This window comes from Clupea harengus, chromosome 3 (genome assembly GCF_900700415.2).
Source record: "Clupea harengus chromosome 3, Ch_v2.0.2, whole genome shotgun sequence".
Lineage (NCBI taxonomy): Eukaryota > Metazoa > Chordata > Actinopteri > Clupeiformes > Clupeidae > Clupea > Clupea harengus.
Window position 1 is genome coordinate 10599629 of NC_045154.1, and position 22293 is coordinate 10621921.

Genomic DNA, 22293 nt, shown 5'->3' on the forward strand with positions numbered 1-22293 from the left:
TCAGGTGGTAATGAATTCTTGTGTGTAACTCATTGAACAAGAATATTTTTTGTATATACACACATACACTTCATCAGGATCTGAGAAAAATAAGTCATTCTTTGGATTTGTAACACCAAAAGTGAAGACAAAAATAAGTGATTGCCACGAGCAAGGCACCAAATCAATAGTTGGGAAAACACAAAGAGCTGTGTGAAGCTATGATTTAGCTGTGCTTCTTCTCCATCCCCTTCTCTCTCTCTCTCTTTCTTTCTTTCCCTTTGCTGCTTCCTTTGTGCAAAGAAATAATGGCACATCCTCAACAGGGGTCCCTTGGCTGATGACAGGATGGGACAGACAGACAGATATAAGGATCGGTGGAATAAAGGGTGGTGGGCTCTCTGTGTGTGTGTGTGTGTGTGTGTGTGTGTGTGTGTTTGTGTGTGTGTGTTTGTACGTGTGTGTGTGTGTGTGTGTGTGTGTGTGTGTGTGTGAATGTGTGTGAGTGTGTGTGGAGGTGGGATTGGGGGTGAGGCTGTTTATGGAGCACACTGGTGAACAAAAGCCCTTGCTCTGAGAACAAGAGAGAAGATAACTGACACCATATTAATTAGACCTCTGATAACCAAAGTGACTTTTATGTCTTTTATGCCAATGCCTATAAAAGAACAGTAATACAACTGACAAGATTCCGTTATAGGTTTTGATACAGTGTTTGTGTGGCTAGAGTGATAGCAGTGTAGTCTCATGTATCGGTGTGTGTAGGCTTAACATATATTGCCATATATAAGCCATGTGGAATATTTTTCAAATTGGTGTTTCCCAAATGTGCGATGCTGTCAGAACTGCAGCGGGGCAAACATTACTGGCACCTGATGTACCAGAACAGTCCGTGCCACTTGGCTGCTGTTCAGTGGACAGTCTGGGTCAAGAGCCGCTCTGCGCTGGCCAAAGAGGCCCTGCAACAGCCGTCGATAGCAAGAGGGAGCTGAGAGATGAATTATGCAGCGAGAGGCGTGGGCGGAAGTGAACGTGGGAGTCGGCTGAAAATAAACGCAACGCTATCTCTCCTCCACAGCATAGGAACTTCAGCACTGTTTTCTCGGCCGTGGTTTAGGATCTGAGGCTGACAATTTTTTTCTGGTGCTAGGCTCGACTGCAATGCACAGAAAAGGGACACCAGTTCACATTAAACAGTGTCAAGGCGAATGAGTTTTCCCACGTTTTTAAGAACATCAACATTGTATAAACTTTAACTGTTAACTGAACTGGTCTTTAATATGAGGATAAGTTTTAAGCTACCAAAAGATAGAGTAATGTAATAATAGAGGCAAAATGAATAAATAAATGAAAGAATCCCTCATCTGGTCCTCTCAGTCTTTTCACATATAGCCAAAAATACCCTGATAGATGGCGCTTCGCTGTTAAAATGTGACAGAATTGTGGGGCAACGATGCTTCGGAACTCAGCTAATCAGACCATAGGAACAGAGGAATCATTTCATTGGTTCTTTGAACCTATGAAAAAGGGGAAAAAGAGAAAGAAGGGAATTCAAATAATATTGATGCATGACGCTTAAAGGAGTTACCACGAGCCATGGAAAGGTGAGAGTGAAACCAACTGATGGTCCTATCAGAAGAAGTAGATATGAGCGCAAAAAAACATTTCGCTGTTTACCGCTGAGAGTTCCTCTCATTGAACTTCTGACTCGAAACGCGTACTAACTAGATAACAACGGGCCAATTACAGCGACAGTGCTATGATGGGGAACTGTGCTTCTCTAATCACTGCTCGCCACATGTAGCCTAAATAGCTGTTGTGTCCACCTCTTTTCCACCTCCAAGAGGTCTGCTCCACTGAACGGCTGTATTTCAAGACGATGAACAGCGGAATTCTGAAATGACCTTCGCCTCTCTGAATTCACCGGTTGCACGCTCCTGGAGAGACACCAATGAAGTAAGGACGCGCTGGGGTCGTTTTTGAGATCATTTTTCTAAATGTGACGCGCCATATTGGTGTCTGTAATATGCTGCAGAGTTCTGATAGCTGACGAAGTTTCTGCGTGCTCAGGTGGAGGAATGGATGAGCGTTTGTGGCCGGTCTCTCAACCTTACCCCTGGGGTTTGCGAAGCAGTGCGTCCTGACAAGACAGTGCAGATAACTTTTTCACTATGGATTCACAAACACTCACAAACGCCGAAGGAGTTACGCTGTGTACTGGACTATTTTCTTCCTTTTGCATGATTTCTAACACAAAATCATTACTTGAGGGACTCAGCTAAACAAAATACCACAAAGGATATTTTTAAAGTAATCACTCCATTCAATTTGGTCGATTCTCCACTTCTTGGACTGACCAAATCCCGTTGGCTCATATGGGAATGAAACACTCTTCCCGTTGTCTACTCCTTCGGAGAAAAATGGCGGAGTCCGACAACACAGAGGTAAGACCGGCTTCAATAAAAGACAAGGATCTTAATCAGTCGTATAAATCTTTCAGTTTGTTTTAGATTTGGTCATATGCAAGCTTTTTCACCATGGTGCTACTCGCCTTGACAATTACGGACCGAGACATGTTGATGTCCTTTGCCAACAACGAATAGTTCGAAAAGTACACAACTCACAATCGTGATTGACCTTCAGTTCAGTGGTGTATTATCGTGTAACATTTTTGAAATCCAGTCTTAAAATTCGCGTTTACGAGTCGAGATCAAACTGCCTAATTAGGCGACATTCCTGCACCGGACACCATGAAACTGGGCTAGAGCCAGGTTGGCTCACTGTGTAGCAGATCAAACCTTGACTTCGGTCGGCATAATATTACATTCTGACTTATATGTGTTGGTGAGTTCACCGCGGACCAGTCTCAACAAAGATTCCGTCGCTGAAAAGGAATGAGATGTCGGAACGGGGCTTAGATGAATCTTGGGTCGGTGCGCTGTCCGTGGTACTGCAGCAGCCTACGCGGTGTGCACTCGCGGCTTGCATGCTGTTACTGTTACTATTTTAAGACCGCCTTCTGAATACATTGGATTGGTCTATAAATCTCATATCTTGATAAGATTCATAATAAGTAATTCAGTTCATGGTTGTCGCTACACCACATGTAGTTATAAATCATTTGCGTGTATGGCATTTTAACTGCCAAATCCTGTGAAGACTCAGACGTCAAATGACAAATTGTGTAAGGACCAGGGACGCTATTCAATAGTTCGTGTGTTAAATGTAGTTCAGATATACATGTAGACATAAATACATTATTTAATAGATACATAGATACATTCAAACATATATTGACTTTGGATTTGTATTCTCCAGGGCTATACGGGCTCATTTCACTTTGCAGCTTAACTAACATTAAATCATCATTAAAGTATTATTTGATGGTCATTGATTTTAGTTTCAGTATGTACAGCACACATTTGCTTTGCGAGCACACACACACACACACACACACACACACACACACACACACACTCAGACGCACAGAGGGAGAAAGAGAGAGAGGGAGTATATGGGGGTTTAATGAGGATGGTTTTGAGAACATCCTGGGAAATGTAAATGCTTGTTGCACATGCTTAAAAGACAAAAGCCAGGTTTGTCTAAAGACTTTCTAAAGCATGCTCGGTTCAGTGCCACTCAGGAGAACTCAGACTTGAAGAACCCAATACACAATAACTCTTATGAAGTCTTCACTAATGACATAATAATAACATAATGCTTTGCAATGACACATTATGTCTTTAATCATTGTACATAGAGTTTATCTGTGCAAACACTAGATTGATCTGTGGACAGCAAAGTCACGGCAGGCCAATCTAAGGAAAATTCTCATTTTGGTTTGTAACATTTTGGCTATCTACCTCTGATGACGCTAATTCTTCCAAGGGGCCATGGCGTAGACTTCACTACTGTGGTCTCCCAAAGTATATTGTGTAGTAGAGATCCTCCTTAGATGAAAAGCTTTATATCTGCAGTTTGAAGTGTCAATGTGAAGTGCAGTATAAATGTTCCTTGGGCTCCCGCTGACATTGATTAATGTTTGTCAGGAAATATCAAGTGCCTCTCCTCACACGTCTGTGTGTAGGTGCGGAGTGGGCAGCCAGATGACTGCTGTATGTCAGCTTCTAGTAGCTCCTAATTAGCTTCAATCAGCGCTCCATATGGACACAACAGTACACTACACTACACTACACATACACACACACACACACACACACACACACACACACACACACACACACACACACACACACACACACACACACACACACACACACACACCTGTCTCTCTCTTTCTTTTTCTCTCTCTCTCTCTGTCTCTCTCTCTCTCTGTCTCTCTCACAAGACCATATAAAAGCACACAAGCATACAAACTCTCTATGCGGCAGGTGCACACACACACACACACACACACACACACACACACAGATTCATTATACCCACTAAGTGATAAATCGTCTCTGTTTGAGAGAGACCTTTGTAGGTGAGGGGCCTGTTCAGGGGAAGGGGGATGTGGTGGTGGTAGAGGGACCTTCACAGAGGCACACTCCCAAAAATAGCAGCAAAGAAGGGGGAGGGAGGGGGACTGAGGGACTAGGGCTCTGGTGCAACGCCCTGCCTCTTGTTGAAGGCACATGAGATGAGGGCTTGTGGTAGATAGTGAGATGTACTGAACAACCTTACAGTTCACCTTGGTGGAGAGTAGGCAAATTTAGGCATGTGGGTATACATGCAGAAGACACACACACACGTGTCTGTGCATACACACATATACACAGACACACACACACACACACACACACACACACACACACACATGCATACATGCAAACACACACTCACAAACACACGCATGCAAACACACACACACACACACACACACACACACACACACACACACACACACACACACACACTGTTACACATCCTGTGACACACCGTCTCTGAAGAGCAAATCTCACACAGCCCTTGATGCAGATGGGAGACAGATAGATGGGGTGAGATTTTACAGTGATGAAAGCTACCCATGGCCCAGATGTCAGCTGTATCTAGGGCAGATTTGGCCCTTATTTGGTGTGAGTTCACTGTATCGTCACCAGATCAGGTCCAGATCAGTTTCAAGGCTGCTGCTACTTGGGCCAGATTCACTGTCATCTGTTAGGGGATTCATCAACAATCAAAAGCCCAAAGAATATACACACATACAATGAAAAGCCCACAGAACATACACACATACATTCAAAAGCCCAAAGAACATACACACATACATTCAAAAGCCCAAAGAACACACACACATACATTCAAAAGCCCAAAGAACATATACACATACATTCAAAAGCTTAAAGAACATTCACACATGTGCATAATTCTCAAATTAATTGGAAAACACAACACGTGTACACATAAGCACACTCATATATAAATGTGTTTCTTATGCATCGACTCGATACACTGTATAGCTGCTCTTATTGAAGACAAAAAAAGAAGCTCAAATTATGTTTTATTTGCCGGCAGGAAGAACATGCCCTCAGATGCCCTGAACAGAACAAATCCTCTGCCCCTGTTACCCCGATCTTCTCCACTTCGGCCCACTCGTCTTTTCTGGAATTTTTTTAATCTCATCTTTAGTTGGGCTCATAGGACTCTCTGTAACTATCCCAAACAATCGCTTGACTTCATGAGTGGCAGTAGGGGTAATCACTTCATTAGAGTCATCAGGTGGGCACCCTCCTGCTTTGGTGTTTCATTGATAGGCCCAGGACAGAGGGCTCAACGGCAATGTTTGGCGACCCAGGTGACCCAGACCTTCGCTTTTACCCCTACATGTCGGTATAGGATCCCTTTACGGCCCAGATCGGGTACTTTCTCTTCAGCCAAATCCTGTTGCTGCTACACTGTTTCACTCGGCTGTCTCCGACAATGACCTGGTGGCTTGCCGTGGAGCCCGCCCTCGTGTTGCCATCTCTTTCAGGAGCCTGGTGGTTGATTTGGCCAAAAAATCCTCTGCAGCACATCTCGGCTGGGAGCACTCATGCTCTCCAGCTCTGCTGCACTGCTTCAGCTGTGTGCAAATTTAAACCTTTTCCGTTTATAGGCTTCGCCCACTGCAGCCTCCCAAAGCACAGTCAGCTGCACAATGCATAGGAACCTCTGTGAGGTAGGACACCAGATCAGGTCCGGACTGACATTTGTTGTCTTAATCTCTGGTGAAAAGATGAGCTTCTTGTGTGGATCCAACTGCATTTTCCGGTCACGGGCTATGTCCAGTAGGTTTGATTCCCTTCTTGTAGCTGGAAGCTTTGGGAGTTGTCCTGCTTTTATGAAGGCATTGGTATTAGAGCAGACAGTTGTTTTGGGAGATAGGGCATTGACAACAGTTACCCTTTGCGCTAGGATACTTGCAAGTTGCTGGAGAACCTGATTGTGTCTCCAGGTATAGCAGCCTTGCGAAGGAATCGTTTTGCAGCCTGTAAAGATGTGTCTCAGAGTTGGCGTTGTTTTGCTGAGCGGACATGATAGATCTTCTCACGCCCAGTGGTTTAACTTCTTGGGAGTGGGAAAGACATCATAGGAGGCTCATCATAGGTGGCTCATAGGATCCCACAGATCATTCCAGGTGAGTTTGCGGTGCTCCAGGTTAGGCAACACCATGCGGCACCTGTATCCTAGCATCCTGAAACTCAGCCAAGGTCCTATCCAGCCTCACCTTGGTGCTCTTGTATTCTTCAAGACTAGAGATTTGAGGCTAGAGACAGGCAGTTCTAGTGCATCATTCCCATGCAAACTGATACTGCTGGGGCAGTGTGGAAGTCCATGCAGGCACAAATGGGAAGTAGTCTCTCTCCAGACTCTGAAGCATCATCCTCCTACAACCCATCTGGGTGCTTGGATGACTAGTTCCATTGCCATGGTGAGGGATAGAGGGGCGGTGGTGCATCCTGGCATTGTTCCTACTTCCAAAGATTGCCATGCTGTAGTGTACTCTGTTGTTGCGCGACAGAACTGACGATCTTGGGAATAGTTTTGGACCAGGTTTGTCATGGTCTTTGGCACTTGGAAGCAATCAAAGTGTGGGATGGATCCAAAAGCATTAGCTAGGTTGAGGAATTAAACACGCATTCCTCTTCCTTCCTTTTTTGAGACTTGAAACTAGTGTCATATCATGCGTGTGTGTTCTAACGACCTGGGGAGCCTGCGTATACCACCTTTCTGCACCGGTGTGTCAATCAGGTTGTTCTGTTGCATTTCAATTGTCATCCTTTCAGCAATGATGCTAAGGAAGTTCTTTCCCTCAGCATTCAAGAGATTGATTCGCGGGAATTGGTTGATGCTTGAGGCATCCTTTTCCTTTGCGATTAAGGAATGCACTATTTTTCGGGACATTCATCCGAACAGCTGAATGTAATGTATTCAGTTGATCTCCATGAACCTAATTTCACTGGATGAGGAAGGCACACACATACAAACAGACAGTGTCCACACACATATGCATACACACAGACACAGACACACACACAGACACACACACACACAGACACACACACACACACACACAGACACACACAGACACACACACACACACACACACACACACACACACACACATTGTAGCAGGCGGGAGTGAGTGAAGAAAAAGCAGAGAGCAAGCTCATGCGGATAAGTGCACTTGACATGATCTGTCAAAACAGTTGACAAAAGATGGCGAGTATTCCTCCCACTGACCCCTGGCATTCAATTATACAAGTGAAAAGCGTGTCCAGCATGTGCTCTGCCTTTCCCCCCCACATCAGATTACATTGGGGAGGCTTGTCCATGCCACTGTCTCCCCACTCTCATATGTCAGGACACGCAAGAGCCGAAGGGAGGCCATCTATTAGATTAAGGGCCCAAATGAACACCTTAGAAAGCTCTGGTTTCATATCAGCTAATATCTGGTGATCATGCAGATCATGGTTTAAAATAGATTCTGGAGTGATCTACGACTGTCTGTGTGCTCCCTCGCACTCATCTGTGAAGCATTAGTGGAGTTATGTGTGTGTGTGTGTGAGTGTGTGTGTGTGTGTTTAATGAGCTGAGAGCAGTGAGAATGAAGAAGCTGGACTTTGTCCAGATGCTGCAGAGAACAGCAAGGAACAGAGGCAGCCTTCTATTGGGGAAATGGAGAGATGATTATGTGTGTGTGCATGTGTGTGTGTTTGTGTGTGTGTGCATGTGCGTGTGTGTAAAATGCAGTCTTTCAGAGCGCAACTCTAAAGATTATTGTGAGAGGGGTTGTGCGTGCGTGCGTGCGTGTGTGTGTGTGTGTGTATGAAATGCAGTCTTCCAGAAAGCATCAGGGAAAGATTATAGTGTAAGGGGGGTCTGGATGTACGTGTTGTGTATGTTATTGTAGCCTGGGGTCTGTGTGTGTGTGTGTGTGTGTGTGTGTGTGTATCCTGTGTTTGCTGCTTTTAGCAGTTCGCATCAGGACAGGATAGAGATAGCACGTATTTTAGCTGATAGAGATCACAGCCAGCATGTGCCCTGTTCTGAGTTAAATCAGCCCCATCTGGCCTGATTTCTGTGCCCCATCAGTCTGATTTCCACACCCCTCTGCCTCACTCCAACTCCCAGTGACCTGGGAAAGCCTGCAGATTTGGCATAGAACTGTGCCTGGATCAATACAGGAATACAGTATCAAGAGCAAAAACGCTTCTCTCCCTCTTTCTCTTTATCTCTCTCTCTCTCTCTCTCTCTCTGTCTTTCTCCCTCTCTCTCTCAGTAGCTCAGTGTTCTGGCTGTGTCATTTTCCAGGACATTTTGTGTGTCTCCGATCTCCTTATTCTCCTTATTCCTTATTTGACGTGTCTCTGATTCTGACTACACCTCTCTCTCTCTGAACCAAATCTGGCATGGATCCTGGCAGGATCAGGGCCGGATTGGTACCGGCACTATCTGCCATGTATGACTGAATCCCAGCACTGTTCTCAGGTCAGGAAACACCCACCTGCTCTGACAGCCTCCGCAGATCAGCAGTCAGTGGGGATGTTGTAATATCCCAGCTTCTCACAGAACTGTGAGTAAGGCTAACTGTGCAAGTACGGCAGGGTGACTAAATGCACTTAATCCAGGAGTAAGTGAGTGAATGAATAAATGTGTGAGTGAGTGAGTGAATGGGTCTGTGAGCAGGGTATATGGATGGATGGATGAGTGACTGACTGACTGACTGAGAGAGTGTGTGAGTGAATGACTGAGTGAGTAAGTAAGTGAATGAGAGAGTTAAAGAAAGAAAGGGGGGCGGGTGAGTTGGAAAATAAGCGTGTGAGGAAGTGCGACTGACAGTGAGTGCCTGAGTGGGTGGAGAGAATAAGCAAGTGAGTGGGTGAAGGAGAGTATAAGCGAGTGAGTGAGTCTGGGAGTCAGCAGATGAGTACATTAAGTGAGCTGTTTAATTTCATATACAATGCAGTGTGAGCACCATGCTGTGTGAGCTAGGTGTTGGAGCCAGAGGATTATTCCGGTAGAACTGCTGCTACTCAGCTCCAGCTCATCACATACCCATAACTTACTGATCCGTAAATTCTTCTGCTATGTAGCACGTTCAGTTATCTCTTCTTCCTAGCACATTGGAAAGGGAGTGTTGTGGCATGGTTGCTGTGGCATCGTCGCCCACGTTTAGGTGTCCTCTACAGAGAGGTCATACACACACAGTGTAATTATACAAGCCTTGGGCTGGGCACTCGAGGATCCCTGGAAGGTTAGACACACACACACTCCTGTCATCTGAGCCTGTGGTGGTCACGGTGACTGGCGCTTAATCAAGTGACCTACGGCTGAAGTTTTCATGTCCCGGCTCATAATTATTTTAGCGCTTTCTTTTTTCATCACTTATTCACTGTTGGTGTTTTGCCTCACATCCTGTTCACCTTTCTCTGTGTATTTACTGCTTCAATTATCTCTGTTTATCCCTTCTCTCTCTATCATGCCATCCATGTGTTTAGCCTCTGTGTTCCCTCTGTTCTTAACCCTCTCTCCCCTACCCCTCTGTCGCTCTCTCTCTCTCTCTCTCCCTCTCTCTCTCTCCCTCTGCCTCTCCCTCTCCCTCTCCCTCTCCCTCTCACACTCTCTCTCTCTCTTCTTTCCCTTCTGCAGCAGCAGCCTCTAAGCGCAGCTCCGTCCCAGTCTCAGCCGTCTCCGCTGCCCAAGCCCGTCACGTCCCTCGAGTCTGTCCATCACCTGCCCCGCCCCGCCCACACCCCTCACTCCACTTCCCTCACCAGCTGCCCCGGCCGCGGAAAGATGTCCAAGTTCCTGGACCCGGAGGATATGACATCACGGGACTACTACTTTGACTCCTATGCTCACTTTGGTATACACGAGGTAAAGTTTGTACATGTGACTGTAAAAGAAAGTACATTAGTAAGAAAGTACATTAGTAAGTAGTCAACATTGGAAATGAGAAGCACAATGTCAAAAAGACACCCAGATCTGAAGAATAGGATCAGGGTACAGGAAGTTGCATTAATACAGTTCAATTCAATTCAATTCAATTTTATTTATATAGTACCAAAACAATCAAATTGTCTCAATTGTCATTACATACATCATGTAACTTCAAAACGCTGATCAGGTAATCTGCACAACTCTTTGCCTGTTCCACTAAGGGTACATGTGAATACATAGTGTGTGTGAGATGCATTGGCCTTAACCCTGAACCTGAGCTCTCTGTCTCTCACTGATAGACACATTGGCCACATTGGAGTGAAGGGCAAACCACCATCTCCTGCTGAATCAGTGACGTTGTGTTTATGAGTAATACCATAGGCTGTGAGGAAACTAGGCATGCTAATTGACAGTTATTCCTCTCCCATAAGACTAGACACTTCTTATTGGATGCCTGTGAAGTTTTGGCATTTGTGATGCAGGGTTTATTGAACCACATTCAACAGGCAGTACAAAGTTATGCCGTCAAAATACAATACCAAATTATACTAAATGCTAACGTAATCAATGAGACCTTTCATTAACAAGCTTTGACATTTCGTCTATTATGTTCTTATTGACCGCCAGCTCCTCTCCCCTCCTCAATTCCAAATGCACACACACACACATACAGATGCACAAACACACACACACACACACACACACACACACACACACACACACACACACACGCACATGCTACAGGTTTAGACACTTTTATATGTGTCTGTGTGTGCAACCTGTGCATGTGTGTGTGTGTACTCTCTGTGTGTGTGTGTACTCTGTGTACTCTCTGTGTGTGTGTGTTTGTGTTACAATTCTCTCCCTCATTCTCTCTGTCTCTCTCTCTGCAGGAGATGTTGAAGGACGAAGTACGGACACTGACCTACAGGAACTCCATGTACCATAACAAGCACGTCTTCAAGGACAAGATCGTGCTGGACGTGGGCAGCGGAACTGGCATCCTCTCCATGTTTGCTGCCAAGGCTGGGGCCAAGCACGTGTACGGGGTAAGATAACACAACCTCGGTTGAAGGGGCACCTGGTAGGGGTAAGAGAACAGAATCTGGCAGTGGGGGGCACTAAACCCTGCCAGGGTGAGCATGGCTGACGCCCTAAAATATGCACAGATTTGGCACGGAGCTGTGTCATTTTTGCAATCCTACCATCTGCAAACCAACAACCTCTCATTTTCTCTGTCTCTGTGTCTCTGTCTCTGTCTCTGCCTGTGTTTTTTCAGTAGGCAATATGGAGGTTACCAATTATCCATGTTGTTGTGCATCTCTGTAGTTGTTTGTATGGGTATGCATGGCAGAGTGTGTGTGCGTGTGTGTGTGAGTGAGTGATTATGATTGTGTGTGTGTGAGTGTTTGTGTGTATGTGTGTTCAGGCAACCCTGAAAAACCCCTCATCGAGCACCGCCAGGCAGCAATGGCAGAGGGCGAGGCGTGAAGTGCAAAAGACCCTACGGTCAATGCAAAACAAGTGGTGGACAGAGAAGGCACAGGAAATCCAGTCTTTCGCTGATAGAAATGATATGCATAACTTTTACAATGCAGTCAAATCTATCTACGGCCCAACAAACCACTGCATCACTCCCCTTAAAACTGCAGATGGGCTCAGAGTCCTAAAAGACCAGAGCAGTGTACTGGAGAGGTGGGCTGAACATTTTAATACCCTGCTTAATCAGGACTCTGAAGCAGACCACACCATCCTGGATCAACTGCCTGAACTTCCACCGATTGACATCCTTAACCAACCCCCAACCTTCCTGGAGGTTCTGTCAGCCGTCCGCTCTCTGAAGAACAACAAGTCCCCTGGCATGGACAATATCCCTGCGGAACTGCTTAAACAGGGTGGTTACCTCTGTACAAGAGCGCTACATCAACACATCACTAAAGTATGGGCTGATGAAAACATCCCACAGCAATGGAGGGATGCCAAAATTGTCACCATATATAAGAACAAAGGTGACAAGACCATCTGTGGCAACCACAGGGGTATATCCCTCCTTGCTGTTGCTGGTAAGGTCCTGGCCAAGGTGTTGCTGCAGAGGCTACTCAACAACATCACAGAGTCATTGCTCCCAGAATCACAGTGTGGCTTTAGAAAGAACAGGAGTACAGTCGACATGGTCTTCACAGCCCGGCAACTTCAGGAAAAGTGCAGGGAGCAACATCAAGACCTGTTTATGGCTTTTGTCGACCTCTCCAAAGCCTTCGACACTGTGCAGAGAGACCTACTGTGGGACATCCTGCTCCGGTTTGGATGCCCTAGCAAGTTTGTCAACATCCTCCGACAGTTCCATGATGGTATGAATGCTAGGGTGACAATAGGAGGACAAGAGTCTGCCTCCTTCCCTGTGTGCACAGGGGTCAGGCAGGGGTGTGTACTAGCACCAGTGCTCTTTAACATCTTCCTCCTATGCGTCACCCAGCTTCTCCATAAGGAAATTGAGGACAACAGCGGGGTGACAGTGGTCTATAGGCTAGATGGCAACCTCTTTAACATCAGGAGGCTGCAAGCAACCACCAAGCTGCACAGAGTGAGGGTCCTTGAGCTGCAGTATGCAGATGACTGCGCTCTTGTGGCTCACACTCCACAAGACCTCCAGGCTGTCCTGGATGCAGCTGTGAAGGCTTACAGCAGGATGGGGCTGACCATCAACATCACCCAAAACAGAGGTAGTCTGTCAGTGGAGCACCAACATCCCACCCACGCCACCCATCTTCAACATCACTGGTAAGAATCTGTCTGTAGTACCATCATTCAAATACCTGGGGAGTATCCTCTCTGAGGACAATAACATCAACAATGAGGTCCAGAACAGAATCAATCAAGCATCAGCTGCCTTTGGGAGACTCAGGCGCCGGGTCTTCCAAAACAAGAACTTATATCACTACACAAAAATCTCTGTGTATCAAGCAGTTTGCATCACCACCCTCCTCTACAGTTGTGAAGCATGGGTCACTTACAGCCGCCATGTGAAGTCCCTGGAGCATTTTCACATCCGCTGTCTCCAGCGAATGCTAGGAATCACTTGGCGTGACCGAGTGCCACACACCGAGATCCTCAGGAGAGCAGGCTGTAGGAGCATTGAGGCCACCATCACCCACTACCAGCTACGATGGCTGGGGCACGTTATAAGGATGCCCCTCAATCGGCTGCCTCACAAAGTGCTGTATGGCCAGCTCGCCCAAGGCCAACGCTCTGCTGGAGGGCAGAAGAAGCGCTATAAAGACCAGATCAAAACAGCGCTAAAGAAGTGCAAAATCAGGCCTGGGGACCTGGAGGGCTTGGCTGCTGACCGTAACACCTGGCGTCAGATGTGCCAAGACGGGACCAAAGCACTGGAGGAGGACAGGACAGCCAGGAGACAGGAAAGGCAAGAAAGAAGGCATACAAAAAAAACAACCAAGGTTGCCAGTACCACCACTACTACATTCGCATGTCCCACCTGCGACAAGACCTGTGGATCCAGGATAGGACTATACAGCCACCAGAAAACTCACCGTTGAGAGTCAGAAGTGGACGTCATCATCGGCCTCGATGGACAACTACAAGCAAGCAAGCATGTGTGTTTGAGGGGCTATGCAGGTTTAGTACGAATAGTACAGTAATCACAGTACATGTTATGAACTGTCTTATGCTGAGAATGGTGAAGCAGACGTAACCCGTGGGTTGGGTAGGATGAGCAAATTACTCAGCAGTCAAGGACAAAGAGGGGAGGTTCATGGGGCAAGGCTGCTGCCATCTCTACTGGTTACAGTAAACCACCTGAGCCTCAATATGGCTACATGAAAGGTGATTTGAAAAGGGAGGTGTGTGCATAAGAGAGAGTCTTTTTATTAATTGATTGAAAATTTGCATGAAGAAGACAAGTTGAGCAAAATTAACAAATGACTGACATATATTTAGCATAGATCCTAGAATCATTGACGTCGTCAGCAAAATATACATACAATTGTAAGTATGAAACTTACATTCAGTCATTTAGAAAACACTTTTTCTATCATTTTCACCAGTATGTGTGGGTATCACACACATGACCTTAGTGTGACCTTGCTCTGCCAGTTGAGCCACAGGTCCACTGTAAGAAATCACATACCTGAGGTTGCATAGATTATATGAAAATGAATTATTATTATAGAATTTCATATGGACTTGAATCGATCCATGTGGATGGTGTTGTGCATTTAAAGGTCAGGTTTAGCAGATGCTTTTATCCAAAATGACTAACAGACATTCTGCAGTGTTCAGGAACCTAACCCAGGTGAACTTCTTACAAGGTGGTGACGCTAGCCACTGCATCACCATAATGTGCATGGATAATAATCATAATCATATGTATATGCATGTGTGTGGTCATACCTGTCTCCTTATGATCCGTGTAGTATATATACACATACCAGTGTGTTCAGATGGACTGTGGCCTTTCCACAGCCCTAGCCGCCCAACCCTCGGGCCTAATTCACTTAGCCTTTCATATGAGATATGAACACCTGATTAGATTAACACCTCTCTGCTCATAGCCTCACATATCCTGATAATAAGCCCCTTCTGGCTTCGCTGTGGGTTCTGCAAATGCCAAAGACCAAGGAGGGGGCATGTGTTACCCATGTATCCCCACTACACATGCCCCGCCCCCCCCCCCCCCCACACACACACACTCACACACACACTCATGCCTATATTCCCTCATCAGTGGAAAGAAGGCAGCCCTGTGAAGTTCATGCCTGGGCATTGGGCCAGCAATGTGATGCTGGACACCATGTGCAATGTGATGCTGGACACACAATCACACACACACACACACACTCACACACTCACACACTCACACACTCACACACTCACACACGTCAATACACACACATGCATTCATAACATGCACACACACACTCACACTCTCACAAACAAATATATGCATGTGCACACTAAGCAAGTATGGCTCACAGCATTACACAGAAATATCAATTATTTCACAGAGCAACCAATACACACACATACATACATACATACATACATACATACATACAGACCATAGATAATACACACACACACATACATACAGACCATAGATATCTATACACACACACAGCACTGGCCCATAGATATATTTTGGCTTCATCTATTCCACAGACATGTTCAGCCTTGCTCTGTCCTCCCTGCAGTCAATGACTGTGTCTGAACAGCGCTGTTACTCAGCAGGGGAAATGAGGCTGTTAGCCAGAGTAGTGCTGCGAGCTTTCTACCAGGCTGCCTGGCTCAGAGCCAGAGATGGAGAGAGAGAGAGTGTGTGTGTGTGTGTGTGTGTGTGTGTGTGTGTGTGTGTGTGTGTGTGTGTGTGTGTATGTGTGTGTGTGTATGTGTGTATGCGTGTGTGTGTGTGTGTGTGTGTGTCGGGGGGGGGGGATATGTTTTTTCTCACCTTTTCTCAGTTTTATTCGTAAGTATATGTGTGCCAGTGTGTTTCGATTGTGTGAATGTGTGTGTGTGTGTGTGTGTGTGTGTGTTAAACAGCTTAGAAAAGTTGGAGTCCTCTTTCATGGGAAGATTCTGATTCTTGCATCAGCATTTTCTTGCCTCCATGCAGGCCTGTAACAGTCGGCCATCCTTCTCATGTGTAGTGCGTAGCAACAGTTGACACCATAGTATTCTCCCTTCACCAGAGAAACTGACCAAATATGGAAACCATCCTCTTTGTATACACACACACACACACACACACACACACACACACACACACACACACACACACACACACACACACACACACACACACACACATACACATTCACAAACACACACATACACATACACATACACATACACATACACGCAAATACACGCAAACACACACACACACACACACTCACACACACACACACACACACACCCACATACACATACACCCCCCCCACACACACACACAGTGACAAACAGTGTATTTTCCTTCATCTACCACATAAATCAGTATAGGCTACTATTGAATTATAGTAATGTAATATGCAGTTGTTGTTTGGCATCAGTTAAAGGCCATATTGTTTGGTGATACTAGGGACATAATGTGTGACATACATCTTTCTGTTGTGTGTGGTTCTAGATTGAATGTTCCAGCATATCAGAATATTCAGAGAAGATAATCAAGCACAACCATCTGGACAGTGGTAAGACCTAAAATACAAGTATCCATATACAGTAATAAGACACACAGGTTGCCACAAACATACATCCACAAACACTTACACATACACTTACACATCCATACACACACACACACACACACATACACATCCACATCCACATCCACACACACACACATACATATCTACACACATACACATCCACACACACACACGTATGCACATCCACACACACACACACACACACACACACACACACACACACACACACACACACACACATACACATCCACACAGACATACACTTACACACACACACATACATATCTACACACATACACATCCACACACACACACGTATGCACATCCACACACACACACACACACACACACACACACACACACACACACACACACACACATACACATCCACACACACTTACACATCCACACACACATATACAAACACCCTCACACACACACACACACATCTACTTATACCCTTACACATCCACACACACATATACATCCACACACACACTTACACTTACACATCCACACATACATACACTTACACATCCAAACACACACGCACACATCCACACACACATACACATACACATACACATACACATACACATACACTTACACGTACACACACCAACACACACACACACACACACACACTTACACATCCACACACACAAACACATACACATCCACACCCACATTCACTTACACATCCACACATACATATCCACACACACATATACATACACCCTCACACACACAGACACAAACACAAACACACACACATCCACTTATACCCTTACACATCCACACACACATCCACTTACACATCCACACACACACGCACACTTACACATCCACACACACACTTACACTTACACATCCACACATACATACACTTACACATCCAAACACACACGCACACATCCACACACACATACACATACACATACACATACACATACACATACACATACACTTACACGTACACACACCCACACACACACACACACACACACACACACATACACATACACATACACATACACATACACATACACTTACACGTACACACACCCACACACACACACACACACACACACACACACTTACACATCCACACACACAAACACATACACATCCACACCCACATTCACTTACACATCCACACATACATATCCACACACACATATACATACACCCTCACACACATCCACTTATACCCTTACCCTACACACACATCCACTTATACCCTTACACATCCACACACACATCCACTTACACATCCACACACACACGCACACTTACACATCCACACACACATTGACATACACATACACTTACACATACACACACACACTGATACGCACACACACCCTTACACATCCTCACACACATACAAATCCACACAGACATACCCTTACTAATCCACACACACATCCACTTACACATCCACACACACACGCACACTTACACATCCACATAGACACAGACATACACTTACACATTCACACACACACACACACACACACACACACACACACACACACACACACACACACACACACACACACACACACACACACACACACACACTTACACATCCACACACTTGAGATTTTCCTTATTATGTGAGCTTAAAAGCATTAGCTTTCCTAATGCCAGTATTGTAGCTGCAAGCGTTATAGTCACTTTTTGGCCATGCAGAACTGAATTAATTTAATATGTTATTGTGGCTGAATTGCACTTCAGACATCTAACTTAAAATCTAACTACCATGCAAAGCAATTCAGTTATCTCATATGGACAATCTGCCTTTATCATTTGCATTTAAATTGGGTTTACAAACAACAGCTTGGAAAGTCTTTCAAAATTAATTTAGCAGTTTTTTCTCTTAATCCAGGAGTATCCAATAGTTTATTTTTGTTCCCCTTGTGCATGATATTAAACACAATAACTCAATAGGAACTGCTACCAGCAGCCTGGCTAAAGGTAAAGGTCAGGTATCTAGCAGATGCTTTTATCCAAAATGACGCACAGTCAACTTGCAGTGATCGGGAATCGAACCCTGGTCACTACTGTACCACCAGACCCACTTGATTACTTTCCTTGCAATCGTCCTCTCCTTTCCTCTCCTACAATTAGTAATCAGTGGCAACTAGCTCAGTGAAGTATGCCAGATGTCTGCGCCTCTGCCTTAAGACTGAACTGCTCTTAGGCCTCACCTGATGTGCTAGATCAGGCAGCTCATTTCCATTGGGAGAACGAGAACTTCTGCACATAACTTGTCACTCGCTCACACATCAGGGGTGTGATATAGTCCTGCTGTCTCATGTGTAAGCTAATGTGTGTGTGTGTGTGTGTGTGTGTATGTGTGAGTGTGTATGTGTGTGTGTGTGTGTGTGCTTGTGTGTGTGCTTGTGTGTGTGTGTGTGTGTGTGTGTGTGTGTGTGTGTGTGTGTGTGCTTGTATTTGCACATGAATGCGTAGAAATAATGATAAGCGTTACTTGAAAGCAACAGAAGTATCACATTGCAAACCCCCTGGTGTACCTGTGAAATGATTTTGTCTTGCGAACTTCTGGAATAAATTTCCACAAGAAGTGGCGCTCAGGAAGCATAATGAGCTTGCACATTTAATAAGGCGCCAAGATCACACAAGTAAACAAGAGAATTATATGTATTTGAATCTGCTCAAGAAAAAAAGAATAATTTGTTGTCTTGTTAATGCTCTGCCGGTAGAGATAAATTCCTAGCTGAAGTAAATTTGATAATGATGTAAGCACTCTGTTGTCCCTGTATGTGAGTCATATTCCTTGTAATATCTGACTGAGTCAGTGTGTAGTGTGTAGTCAAAGGCAAGGGAAGGGCTTTGAGTTGTATCTCGGTGTTCATGTTCGTTTGCTTGCGTGTCTGTCTTGGTCTCAGTTTATGTGAGTCCCACTTCAAAAGGATTCAAGACGACACCAGGAGTTGACAGTTAGAGAATTTGTGGTTGGGGTTAAGTAACAGTGCACATTGAGTTGACATTTTGTCTTGGTTGACAAGTATGCTGAAAATGTAGCTAGTCTACGCTGAAAAAGTAGCTAATAGCTAGTATTTTTTTGTAATGGACCATGAGAATAAAGTGTTACTGGGTGTGCATGTGTGTCTATGTGTGTGTGTCTGTGTGTGTGAGAGAGAGAGAGAGAGAGACTCCCCTGACGCTGCTACTGTCATTATGATGTGTTTTCCTCATCTGCAGGTGGATCTGGCAGTTGGGTGGCTGGCACATCTGTGTTATACATCCCAGCACGCATTATTGCTCATGTTTCCATTTTTGTCTCTGTGTGTGCGTACATGTGTGTGTGTGTGTGTGTGTGTGTGTGTGTGTGTGTGTTGGTCTGTGTCATTTACTCCTTCTTGTGTTGCAGTAATAACTATCTTCAAGGGAAAAGTGGAGGAGACTGAGCTTCCTGTGGAGCAGGTGGACATCATCATCTCAGAGTGGATGGGCTACTGCCTCTTCTACGAGTCCATGCTCAACACTGTCATCTATGCCAGGGACAAGTGGCTGGTTAGTGCCTGTGTGTGTGTGTGTGTGTGTGTGTGTGTGTGTGTGTGTGTGTGTGTGCGTGTGCGTGTGTATGCGCGCGCATGTGTGTGGGTGTATTCTTCCTACTTGTGGGAAAGCATTTCAGTTGGCAAGTATTTAAAGCCTACATGTGATAATGAAAAAGAATGACAGATTAATTTTACAAATCCACCAGAATGTAAACTCAAAAAGGTTAAGTAGGAACCCAATTTCAAACTCAACACAAATGTCTTTAATTAGTCGGATAATATTCTGTTGTTAATGAGTGGTCTGTGGGAGAGGGGAATGATGTCTGTGAAAAGGGTCATGTCATTTGCTGATATCAAAGTGATTTGCTTATCAAAGGGCCTGAAAGAAAACAATAAGTGTAGTAGACTATATGTCACGTAATGTCATGTCCTTTCGTTACTGTCATTTAACTCATGTCCTTTCGTTACTGTCATTTAACTCATGTCCTTTCGTTACTGTCATTTAGGTTACACAGTGCTGTCAGATTTGATTTCCCTTTTTATGGGGAGGATTTTATTGTTAGGCTGACTTAATAAGTGATTATAACTTATTATCTCTTAACCAAGTAAAATCTTTATTTTCTGGTCACTTGTGGCTACAACAATACATATCAATCAAACCCTTTAAACATGTCAACAATGTTAAACTTGGAATAGGCATAGAACCACCGTGGAGCCTCATGCCTCCATAGAAAAGACATTGACATTGGCGTGACAATTGGCGTGACAATTTTGACCCACGTTCTGCATTTTATGGTTAAAAGTACCACTTTCCAATTGACTCACTTGTGGTTGTAAAATGGAGCCATGGTTAAAGGGAATATTGACATTTGCATGCCTAATATAGGACATTATAAACTGGAATTTACTTTTTTTCAATCAAAGCCTTGAGTTGGATTCACTAGCTAGTATAATAACTATATGCTGTATTACTTACTGGTCCATACCAGGGACATCAGGATATCACAGTCAAAAGTTGCAATATCATATCAAACAAATATCATCTTGGCCATTTTGGCTGATTTTGCACCATTTCTCCCTCAAAATAGAATGTTGTCCTCAGTTGACTTTCAAACACTGGAGCTGTTATATATGCCTCGCACACTCTGCAGGACACAGTAGTCTCTATCTCGTAAACAACAAAATTATATTGTTCAAAGTCATGTCTCTCTTTCCCTCTCTCTCTCCCTCTCTCTCTCTCTCCCTCTCTCTCTCTCTCTCTCCTTCTCTCTCTCTATCTCTCTCTCTCTCTCGCTCTCTCTCTCTCTCTCTCTCTTAGAAACCTGGTGGTCTGATGTTTCCGGACAGAGCGGCCCTGTACGTGGTCGCCATTGAAGACCGGCAGTACAAAGACTTTAAAATCCACTGTGAGTGTTTGTGTGTATGTGGGCGTGTTGTGCTTAAACAAACTCTCCCTGCCTCATTTTCACCCCTAGGAGATTTAGCAAGTCTGTGTGTGATCCTTGTATAGACAAACAACACACACACACACACACACACACACACACACACACACACACACACACACACACACACACACACACACACACACACAATTGTGTTCTGAAGAGTGTCAGTTTAAAAATTCTTTCACAGGCCCGTCGCCTGTGGCAATGTTAAGATCGATGCACTAAGTCACTTAACACACACTCTGTTTGCCTCACTCTTTCTCTCTCTCTCTCACACACACACACACACACACACACACACACACACACACACACACACACACACACACACACACACACACACACACACTGACACATACTCTCAGGCACATTCACTCACTTGTTCACTCACTCTCATAGTCACTTGTGTTCTCTGTCTCACTCTCTGTCTCTCTCTATCACACAAACTTCAACAATGCACGTACACTTAAACTAAACAGTTTACCCTCTAAACCAACTTCACAGACCAATGGTAAACAAAATATTGAAGAGCTCCTTGTTTATCTGACATTGCTACAAGAACATGCAGTGAGAGAGGGAAAGAGGGAGAGAGAGAGAGATGAGCAAAAATTGAAGCAAAGGATGAAAGAAAAGAAAGAGACTGAAAAGCATCTATTAATGTTGTACTCAATTATTCAGTGTTGTACG

At 44.8% G+C, this 22293-nt stretch overlaps 1 protein-coding gene across 2 annotated transcripts in view; it reads left to right on the top strand.

Annotated features, from left to right (window-relative positions):
* Positions 1 to 1056: 1056 nt before the first annotated feature.
* LOC105905137 (protein arginine N-methyltransferase 8-B) overlaps positions 1057 to 22293 on the top strand; it is a 30099-nt gene continuing 8862 nt past the window's right edge. Inside the window, exons 1-6 of one of the 2 annotated variants that reach the window (XM_031564536.2) lie at positions 1057 to 2423; positions 10117 to 10341; positions 11298 to 11453; positions 16547 to 16610; positions 20029 to 20171; positions 21477 to 21564. In XM_031564536.2, coding sequence (XP_031420396.1) covers positions 2355 to 2423; positions 10117 to 10341; positions 11298 to 11453; positions 16547 to 16610; positions 20029 to 20171; positions 21477 to 21564 — 745 coding nt within the window. In that variant the 5' untranslated portion in view covers positions 1057 to 2354. Of the gene's footprint in view, positions 2424 to 10113; positions 10342 to 11297; positions 11454 to 16546; positions 16611 to 20028; positions 20172 to 21476; positions 21565 to 22293 lie in introns of both variants that reach the window. The other variant, XM_031564535.2, reaches the window with a different exon arrangement.